Here is a 10,549-nt window from a genome sequence, read left to right as displayed (position 1 = left end):
CACAATGACTGACAGCGTTGGTGGGCGTGGCCAAATCTATCAATGTTAGGACACAATGTTAGCCTAACAAGGATAGCCAGTGCTAAATTGTGTGAGCAAAAAAAAAAAGTAAGGTTGCACATGCAGTAAATGTAGATCTACTGCTCGCGATCTACAATTATTCATTTAGTCTTTGGACTGAGAATTTCTTCTGCAGGTTGACGTAAGTCAAAAACAATAAAATGATGCTGAGATTCTTTCTGATGCATCTTTTCCACGGCTATCGGTTCCACCCTTTGCCTCCACGCTGACGCTGAACAAAGGCGTCACACAAGACAAAGAAAACATTGACCTTTGTTTTATTGAGCGGTACATTCCAGGTTCTGACCCGTGACCTCTGCAGAACCCAGCAGGGTCCACAGGCATGAAACAAACGGATCAAGTTACTTATGACTTTACAGAACAAATAGAAAAAGTGCACTTTTTTTTTCTTTGGAATGTGACAATAATTTGGTTCATGTTCCTTAAAAAAATAAAATAAAATATAAACAGTTCATCCAGCAAACTCAAGGCAGTTTTTCTGTAAGGCAATAGGAACAAGTTCAGATACTGAAGCATTTCAAACAGCATCCAGGCGGGTTTCTTTCCTTTGTAACAGGCAACAGAAGAAACTTTCAGAAACTATAAAAGCACAGTGAAGTCAGTCAGCTTGGGATAAGTTAATGCATCTTTTTTAAAGTTATATATACGTATCTGCTCTGAATCAGTCACCTTGCAAAAGAGAAACACTCAACTGATGATGAGAGAACAGGAAGTAAACATTTCATTTTCAGAAAATGAAAAAAAAAAAAAAAAAGAAACTAAATTATTCACAACCCACATTCATTTCTCTAACTTTGATGATTCTGACTTACAGTCAATAAAAACACACAATTTGCTTTCTAAAAATTTTAAATATCACATCAGACCTTCCTGAAAATGAAGATGGCTGTTCAAAGACTGGTTTATGCAAGCAAGTTGAAGTAAAATTAAGTGGAAGGAAAAAGACAGGAAGTTGGGCTATGCTTATTGTATTTTTTTTAGTTTTTTTTTTTGTCTAAACCACTCCAAAATAGTCTAAATAATTTGGATTTATTTATTTATTTCTCACTGAAGGTTTCTGTTGCGTTTATCCTTTAGAGTAAAGATTGACACTTCATGTCTGACCTGTTTTATTCTGGCATTTTGCACACAAGTTTGAAATGTTTCTATCTTAAAGAAAAAAATATATCAAAAACTTCAGAGATCTCAAAGGAGATAATATAAATTAGACTAGCAAATACATTATTGTATGATGGCGTGTTAGTGCCATCATACAAGTGTTCTGGCATAAATTTACTCCCTTTTTTCCAGCTATAATGGCCCATTTATGCTGTGATATTATTAGAAGAAATCGCAAAAGATAAAAATTCCTCCATGTCCCCTAGAGGGCACCGTCATTTTGGACACCATGGAAATGTAACATTGTTTCTGAATGGAAGCATGCGAGGAGCTTTGGCATCACTTTTTCATCACAGATTATGGTTAATCCAACTAAAAGCCCACCTGACTAAATGAGAACTCTCTTTGGCTGAGCATGAAAACTAGGTTGGTTCGAACAGAAGCTGCAAGTCAAATCCTGAAAGATTCCACTGATAAGACGAGATGAAAACAGGAAGTTGCTCATTTCCATATGAAGCTACCATTGTAAATCAGAGGCAAAGTGCATTTTGGTAAGCAATAGCCCTTTTTGTTGTCTGTAAACTTTTTATAGTTTTGACCTCAACAGGTCTGCAGATCAGGCCAGGATTCCCAAATCGTTCCCCTTTAGAAGAACTTGGCAGTCTGAGGTCCAGCTCTATAAATATCCAACATGGCGGAGTCTGTGGCGCCGCTGTGAGTCCCGCCATCACACCGTCTGCAGGCCTCTCTCCTGGCCGTCCAGCTGCACCTTGATCTTGTGCAGTTCCTCGATCTCCTGGTGGTGGCGCTCCGTCTTGTGGCCCACCAGGGAGCGATAGAAGTGGATGGTGAAGATGAGGAAGATGATTCCCACCGGGACCATGATGATGGTGGAGGCCAGCGCCGCCTGCCAGCCGCTCGCCGGAGCGCTGGAGCTGGTGGGGCTGGGGCTGGTGGGGCTGGCGGGGCATTCCTTGGCGTCGTCCTTGGAGCCACGGTCGACGGGCAGGAACTTGATCCAGCAGAGGAGCACGACCTCGGCCAGGAACAGCAGGATGCCCAGCGCCGTGGAGAACCCCCAGGCCAGCTCGATGTAGTGGTGCATGCGCTCGTGCGGTGACTCGCTGACCGAGTTGAGGTTGTGGATGTTGCTGACGGCCTCCACGTTGGGCAGGATGCAGGTGCTGATGAGCAGGGCGAAGAGGTGAACGGCCACCAGCACCGTGGTGCACACGGCGAAGGAGATGAGCAGCTCTCGAGGGTAGCTGTACTTCAAATCCAGCTCCACCTCCACCATGGCCACCTGCAGCACAAAACCCCGTTAGAACAAACTGTGTGGTGAAGACGCACCACAAAATCTGAATCAGGGGTTGGCAAGTTTAATCACTACATTCCATGGTAAAGTGGAATGTTATCAATAAAATAACTTTTATTGATAAGAATAACTTTTATTGTTATGTTTATGTTATTGCTATATTTGGAATACACCATAACTATAAATCAAAGTTCTTACTGTGATAAGAAATATATCACAATAAAAAGTAAACGATGCGATACACGCCTATCCCCAACCTTCAGTGCAAAACCGAAGCCACAAAGAGGAAACCTGCAACCATTTCCTGGTTTCAGGGATGAGTGTGGAGATAATGGTGAAGCCAAAATGTTTTCCAGTCTTTACGTCCACAAAAAAACAAAACACAGACTTCCTACAGAAAGTGTTTTTTGTTGTTGTTGTTTTTTTAGACGTACCATTGCGAAGCCAGAGAGCAGGGCGGAGGTGCGGCTGCTGGCCTTCAGCTTGGCCCGGCTCAGGTAGAGCTTCCTCCAGGACAGGGCCTGGACTGAGTGGTGGTTGGAGCTGACCAGCTCCAGGTAGCTGCGCCGCACCCAGTCCCTGTAGTCCATGCCCCCGTTGTCAGGAGGCGGCGGCTCAGAGACCCCGGGGACCGGGGAGCCCATCTGCACGCTCAGCTCCCGGCTCATGGCGCCTGGAGGATGAAAACACAGAAACACCGTCATCAATGCAGCTTCATCGTCTTTATTTACCCAGTGGTTTCAAAACGGGGGACAGATATTGAGGAAACACGAAGAACAAAAAAAAAAAAAAATCATTGTGAAGTTTCACAAATGTTACAATTCATCCTGTTTGGAGATTACATAAATGCATTTTGTTCTGGGAATGAATTAAAAAACATATAGAAAAACATATGGCTTGTGAAATGTCTAAACTTCATGATCGGTTTATGTACAGGAAGTTACCGACAAACTGGAATAAAAACTAAATTGTCATGATTTTTGGTAACGGGAGGAACTAACTGCCTAACGACTGATGTCCCAACAAAAATGATTGCACTCATTGAGAAAGGGGCAGGATTACACAAAACCTTTTTCTTCTTCCTGTTGTCTTCTCACTTGTGTTGATTATGTTTGTAGCTTAATGTTGAAATTTGTTAAATCAAGTGAATAAACTGACTGATTGATTTTCACTTCACTACTCATCGCTTCCATGTGTTGCTCAATTAAGATTTGAAGTCTGCAGCGATTGAAGGCTTCGCCCAGGAAGAAAATATGAATAACCGACAAAAACGTGGATAAAACACTTTTAGTTAGTAATGGAGGAATTTATGCAGCATTTTATCCCACGGTCCTCTGGCAGAGAACTGGTTTCTGAACACCAGCAGCTATTTTTGACCGTCTCCCAGCGGTTTTGCAGTCTGTGTTCTCCTGTCAATCAGCTGCTCTAACTCCAAGTCTCTATTCATGTCATCAGTAAAGACCCGAAATATTCCCACAATCCTCGGCTAAGCTTATTAGGACACAGAGTGTGTGTCCGTCACAGGAATGTTCTACTTTAAGTTGCTCCTTGTGAAATTCCAGAGGAGCCGCCGTGGGAATTAAAGAGGAGGAAACAGGAAGACAAAACAGAAAGAAAAAAAATAAACTATCTTCCAGCAGCACAAATATTGTGATAGGAAACATTTCAGCAAATTTTTTAAATAAAAAAAAAAAAGAATAAGGAATATTATTATACTGCAAGATGTTATGCTATTATGTTGGTGTTACTGTTTAGAATAGAATAAACACAAATTACTTTATTACCCCCTGGTGGGGAAATTCAGATGTTTGAAAAGCAAAGTGACAGACAAGACAAAGCATGTAGATTCACACAGAAGTAAAAATATGAAAACAAAAAAGAAAAAAGGAGAGACTGAGCAGGCAGGGCAAATTTACAGCATCAGGAAAACATACTATGCAGTTATCAAAAATAGCATACTGAGGCTCGAAGAAATATGGTAAAATTGAGCATAAAGCAACAAACTTGGCAAAGGTGTGCAAATAATATAAAGTTATGAAACAAAATGTTTAATATTTAGTTTGCTGTCTCTGCTGAACAGATCCACTGTTGCAAAAAAATAAAATAAAATTAATAAAATATTAAAAGAAAAAACTGGGATCCAGAGGCATGAGCCAATTTATAACAATCCAATTTATTAATAATTAGCATTTGTACCTATTGTACTTATTTATTTATTTTTTTATAACTTTATTTTTATTGAAAATTTTTAGAATACTTTCAAAAAGAAAAATCAAACGATACAAAAAATACAGAACAGGGGACCGCTGGCGTAGCGGTTAGCGCGACCCATATTTGGAGGCCTTGAGTCCTCGACGCGACCGTCGCGGGTTCGACTCCCGCACCCGACGACATTTGCCGCATGTCTTCCCCCCTCTCCTTCCCTGTTTCCTGTCAGCCTACTGTCATATAAGGGACACTAGAGCCCACAAAAGACCCCATGGAGGGGTAAAAAAACAAAACAGAACAAACAAAACAAATATAACCTACTGGGGGGAAACTCCTATTCCAGAATTACAAAATTCAAGGGTACCGTTCATATCCAATATTAGTCCTGTAACGTTGATGTGATCCATTTTTCCTGACATTGCTCTTCTTGTGTCCTCAGTCTATGTGTTAGAATCTCCATCTCATATAATGAGTTCACAGTCTGTATCCATTCCTTTGTGGTGGGAGGATCAGATTGGCACCACTTCCTAGTTATTACCTTTTTGGCAGCCACCAACAGAATTTTAAACAAATAACAGTCATTATTAAGAACAACATTCTCCAAAAGGCCAAGATATAAAACCAGACCAGTCTTATGATATGTATTATGTATTATGATGGTATGATGTAACCTAATATTATTACAATCTTTTTTGTGTATTTCGTTCCAGAACTGTGTAACTCTCCGGACAAAGCCAAAAAATATGGGCATGATTAACATCAGATGCTCCACAATTTCTCCAACACGGTTGAACAGTAGACTTGAATTTACTGGTAGTTTTGGGTGTTATAAAATATCTGATTATATTTTTCCAACAATGTTCTCTCCAAATTCTGGAAGAGGATGTCGTAGTTTGGGTCTTCCAGACATTCAACCAGTCGTCTTCCGTTCGCAGAATTTCCAATTCCCTTTCCCATTTTGTTTTAATATCCAAAGTATTAGTGCCTCTATTTTCCAATAGATGTTTATACAGTAAGGACACTGTTCTGTGTTTTTTTTTACCCTTATAGGTCTCGATCAGCATTTTGACAATCCCATTTTCATTTTGGTCTACTCTGCGTTTTATCTCGCAGTCAGAATTTTAAACCCTTAAAATGATGGTTCTTAGAATAGAACCCAATCGCACATGTGCAAACCGGATCAAATCAAGTTTGTGTTTCATGTATAAAGTTGTTTATTAAATAATTGCTCCATTTGAGACCTTGGCACAGAAATCTCACCACACAGAATAAATATTTATGAATCTTTGGAGGTTTTAAGCCCTTTGAAGGTCAGTTTTAGAAATAAAGGTTTTAGCAAACACATACTACTGATGTTTTCACTCGCGTTTAGTATATTTATCAAAAATATATGCAAATTAGTAGACTCGGAGAAGTCTACTATTTTGACATACTGACAAAATATCTTCAGCAATCGAATAAAAACAATTGAAGGGATTTGTATATTTATAAAGGGAGCTAGTTTTAGAGAAAGTAGATTTAAACCGCTTTTTGTGGCGTTTATTCAACCCGAAAGTGCTTCCCAGAGTCTGGAGGACAGACAGACAGTTCAGCAGATATCAGCTCCTTCATGTTTATTTAGAAACCTGCTAGAAGTTAGCAGGATAGGTTTACAGACTTGTATAGAAAGTTAATTCAAAGTACTACAGTTATCTGTAGTCTGTGAAAACCTAGGAAAGAAAAGCGGACAATTAAAAAAAAAAAAAAGAAAAAAAAGAAGGAAATACATTTAAGCAGCTTACATTTAAAGATAAACGACGCAAAAAACTCCTCGGCAAGTTTTCAGGCAATCTGAAAAGACTCCTCTTGCTAGCTAATATAGCTAATAACGGAACAGTTTGAAAACAGCTAAATTATCAAGTTTTTGGTCAAATGTATTAATTAAAGTTTATTTTTCTTACCTGTTCACAAAGGTGCCTTCGGAACCTCAGATATAAACTGAACCACAGTCTTGTCTCCACGCTGTTGGAGAAAGTAGAATATCCCGCAGGTCCGACCAGGTTTAGTTCACCGGTTAACGTCTTTTTCTGCAGGCAACGACGGCCCGTTTTTCTGCTTCTGCAGTAAAAAAAATTCACGTTCAGTCAGTTTAATGTCTGAACCCACAGCGAAAAGGCAGACTTCCTTCCGCACTGCCACCTGAAACCCGGTCGCTAAGGTTCGGATGATTTCGGGTGGGACAGAACAGAAAAGGAAAGCTGCAAAACTCATGGTTTCCGGTTTTGTGTGCTGCTTTCAAAATAAAAGAACACACAAACGTAGACGAAAACCTGACGTAGAGCAAAAGCAGGGGCCTCATTGGTCTAGGGAACGATACGTCAGCACCTCCGCCATATTGTAAATAGCCGGTTTATGGCCGGTCTCTGTTGAAAACAAATACAAACCTGTTTGGAAACGGACTTTTCCCAAATTATAATAAAAAAAAAAGAGTAATTTGTTTTTTTAAATACAACATGAAAGAAAATAAAGAACACCTTCAAATGAAAGTGGCCAATTAGTTGTTTAGTTTAAGTTGCATTATTTATAATAATAATAATAATAATAATAATAATAATAATAATAATAATAATAATAATAATAATAATAATAATAATAATACAATATTAAAACAATTACATTATTATTAATGAGTATATCTAACTTTGGGTGACTAATGAGACTAATGTTGGTTAGTTTGCTCATGCCTTGGATCAGCAAACTAAAACTAAAATGATCCAAGTTTAGATCAAGTTTAGTTTAGATCAAATTCATCAAGTCAGAATGGCCTAGTCAAGGTTAATACTTAAATCCAATGGAGAATTTATGGCAAGACTTGAAACCTGATGTTCACAAGTGCTTTCCAAATAATCTGACCGAGATTAAGTTGTTCTGCAAAGAAGGATGCCAGTAATTTCAGGTTTTATACATCCAAAGACGATGGAGACACCCTAGTGGTTCTACAAATGATTGACTCAGAGGAGCTGAATATGAATGGATGGCTCACTTTTGGGAATTTTATAAGTGAAAATGTGAAAACCATGTATAATTTTCCTTCTACTACACAGTTATGTACAACGTTTTCTTGAGCTATCATAAAAAATCAAGAAGTCAGGACTGCCAGACAATAATTAGTACAGAGATTATTTAAAACATTTATTGAAGGTCATCATAGAGTACAAGTGAAACATCTGCAAAATGGGCTTGAGTTGCTCCATTTGTCACCTCTAAAACCTGGATTCAGAGATTTCAGTGATGAGTTGAATTTAAGGCACAGAAACAACATGAAGTCCTCACAGTTAAAGGGTTTCTACAGCGTTGTCACTTATAACTTTTAAGATGTAATTATTTATTATAGTGCTGTTGATACATTTCTGTCAGTTCTAATTTCTGTTTTGGAGCAATACAAAGAGATGATATAAAAGATGTATTTAAAAAAAAGCCAACAAACGATATTTCTTTGCTGTGCAGAACAAATTTAGTGTTTTTAAACCTAATGAGCATCACCGTGCAGGGAGCTGACTAAGCAACACAACTATTCAAATATAAACGGCGTCCTGCAGAACTGAGTCTAAATATTATTGTGTACAGTTAACAATACAATCAACCAGTATAACATATCTGATTTATGAACATTTCAGGACATTAATAAGAGTTTATCTTTATGTGTTTGTGCATTTAGGAGATACTTTTATTCACACCAACTACCAGAAGAGAACATAATAATGCACTTAATATCAGATCTACCAATAAACTGCTCCGAAGGAAGATCAATAATCAGAAGAGGCAGGTGGCAGGCATAGAAGGAAGTGGAGGAAGTGCTACAATCGTTTTGTGTTTCGATCATTTCATTGTTTTTATGCTCTTTAGGTTTTGGCCTATTTCACTTAAAGGGGGAGTATTATGTCTCTTCCAGGCACAGTGTCAATTATAGCATATTTATAGATTATAGCATAATCACGTAATATGTTACGTTTGGTTGTTATAAAAATGCCATATATATGAAATAAATTTTAATTAGTAACTTAACGCCTTGAAAGCCTCTTTGGGAAAACCCCTGCTCTTTCTGACACTCCGCCTTCAGGAAGTCATCACAACATCGCTCCACTCATAACCCTTTAACAACATTTTTCCCAGCCTTGCACTGAGAAGAAGCTTGTATAATGAGCTCAGGAGATGAGCAGTTTCACCAGGTGTTTGCTAATTGCCACTGGCTAGTCTGAAGGAGCTGAGTGGGGGAGTGACAGGGAGAAGCAGATGCTTGAAAGCTTGGCAACTGCACCTTCGAGGAGGAGCTGTGCTTCAAAGGCAGGGGCTAAATTCAACCAGGGATTTTGCACAGCTGAATGGTTGCCATGGAGATTAAAGTATTTCTCATACATGCGTGAGAGAATCAAGGCAACACTCCAGGCATGTTTTTAATGAGGGCATAACTTTATAGCACAATGTAAAGCTAAAAAAGACTTACCCTTACATAATACTGTCCCTTTAATTTCCCTGTCTACAGTATTATCTCACAGGTCTTGCTGTATTAGTTCATTACTTTGTGTTTAGTTTCTTAGTTTATTTCTATGTTCTGTTACTCTAATTGTCAGACCTTTTCCCTTTTGGTTTGTAGATTCTTGAGGCCCTGCTTCTACTGTACACCCAATTGGGGAGTGATAGTGATAGAGTCATATTTTTATAAAGTTGAGCAGTTAGTCATGTGAACGTGTCTGGCAGCACCTGGCTGCTACGTTTACATTTTGTTTCAAAAATATGGAACCTGGGGTTAGATTTAAATCCCTTTAGAACCTCACTAAGGCCCAAATCATTATTACTATGTCCTGAAATGTGAAACCCTTCCATTTAAAGACGTTGTCGTTTTGTTTACTCTTTACACCAGGAATCAGTTTTGTTTATTTACAACAGATTTAAATGTAAAACGTGTAGATATTGTCTGATATTGGTCACTAAACATCTGCATTTTTGGCAATCTTTTGCTTTGCCTGCAAAAGGTTTAATGACTCTGAAGGACTGTTAGTATTGGTTAGGTGAGAAGGGAGAAAGGAAGGGCTAAATCATTATCCTCAGAAACTTCTCGTTCAGTTCTTTCCTATTCTCGATGAGCTTGTATTTGTGCACTATCTATCTAATCACGAGTGATTGCTGTATGTATCACATCAAATTTTCTACTCATGTGCAACTCCAAACCAGCAGCCATTAGATACTACATGCAGGTGTGAACAATACTGCCCTATCAGCACAGAGCTCTCTGCCCGCCATGCTGCTGCAGATGTTTGGCTCCCAGAGGTTTTTATGGGTTTCCTTCAGGATTTTACTGGACAGTTACTACTGTGGTGTTGTGAATGGACTCCATCACAGCGGCCAGGCGGCTGCACAGGTCGTGAGCCTGGTTGACGTGAACTTTTGGTGGATCTTTCAACACCACCGTCCCACTGGAGCCGTCCAGAACCCGCGGCAGCAACTCGCCCAACTTTACCTGCAGCGAATCTACAGAAAACAGAAAAAAAAAAAAACCCAGCAGAAATGAGCCCTTCAGATGGGAGTTTCTGGTTTTGAATGATTGATTATGTAGAGCAATTTCTTACTGGAACAAGTCATCTTCTGTAATCAAATTTAGTCCTGATTGTGTACGTTTTAAACCAAACATTTAAAACACACAATTTTTTAAAATTGTGTACGTTTTTTTTTTATTCCCTATTTTAAAAAAATAGGGAATAGATGAAATAAGTACATTTATGCTTGAGATCAGAATTATTGTTTGTTTTTAATTTAGTTTTTAAATTGCTGACACTGTGTGTTTTAATTGTGTTTGTGTGTTTTAAGGTA

The 10,549-nt window shown here is 38.7% G+C and overlaps 2 protein-coding genes across 6 annotated transcripts in view; both read right to left on the bottom strand.

The window, feature by feature from the left end:
• Positions 1-321: 321 nt before the first annotated feature.
• orai2 (ORAI calcium release-activated calcium modulator 2) lies at positions 322-7,197 on the bottom strand. Its single transcript, XM_028030425.1, has 3 exons — positions 6,643-7,197; positions 2,929-3,167; positions 322-2,482 (listed from the first exon to the last, which is right to left on the bottom strand). Exons 2-3 carry the CDS (start codon positions 3,160-3,162, stop codon positions 1,907-1,909), a joined length of 810 nt encoding a protein of 269 aa, XP_027886226.1. The 5' UTR covers positions 3,163-3,167; positions 6,643-7,197; the 3' UTR covers positions 322-1,906.
• A 651-nt stretch (positions 7,198-7,848) lies between these two features.
• usp28 (ubiquitin specific peptidase 28) overlaps positions 7,849-10,549 on the bottom strand; it is a 28,982-nt gene continuing 26,281 nt past the window's right edge. For all 5 annotated transcript variants that reach the window (XM_028032130.1, XM_028032132.1, XM_028032131.1 and 2 more), the window contains one exon: positions 7,849-10,210. In XM_028032130.1, the coding sequence (XP_027887931.1) occupies positions 10,035-10,210 (176 nt within the window). In that variant the 3' untranslated portion in view covers positions 7,849-10,034. The remainder of the gene's footprint in view (positions 10,211-10,549) is intronic.

Source organism: Xiphophorus couchianus, chromosome 11, assembly GCF_001444195.1.
Source record: "Xiphophorus couchianus chromosome 11, X_couchianus-1.0, whole genome shotgun sequence".
Taxonomy (NCBI): domain Eukaryota; kingdom Metazoa; phylum Chordata; class Actinopteri; order Cyprinodontiformes; family Poeciliidae; genus Xiphophorus; species Xiphophorus couchianus.
Note: the sequence above shows the minus strand (reverse complement) of the source record. Positions and strands in the feature narration are given on the sequence as shown.

What these genes read in the sequence shown, in the direction of transcription:
- orai2 (XM_028030425.1), bottom strand. Translation starts at nt 3,162, where the DNA reads ATGAGCCGGGAGCTGAGCGTGCAGATGGGCTCCCCGGTCCCCGGGGTC. An exon ending in TGCTCTCTGGCTTCGCAATG is followed by an intron (nt 2,483 to 2,928) that starts GTACGTCTAAAA and finishes TTTGTGCTGCAG; the next exon opens with GTGGCCATGGTGGAGGTGGA.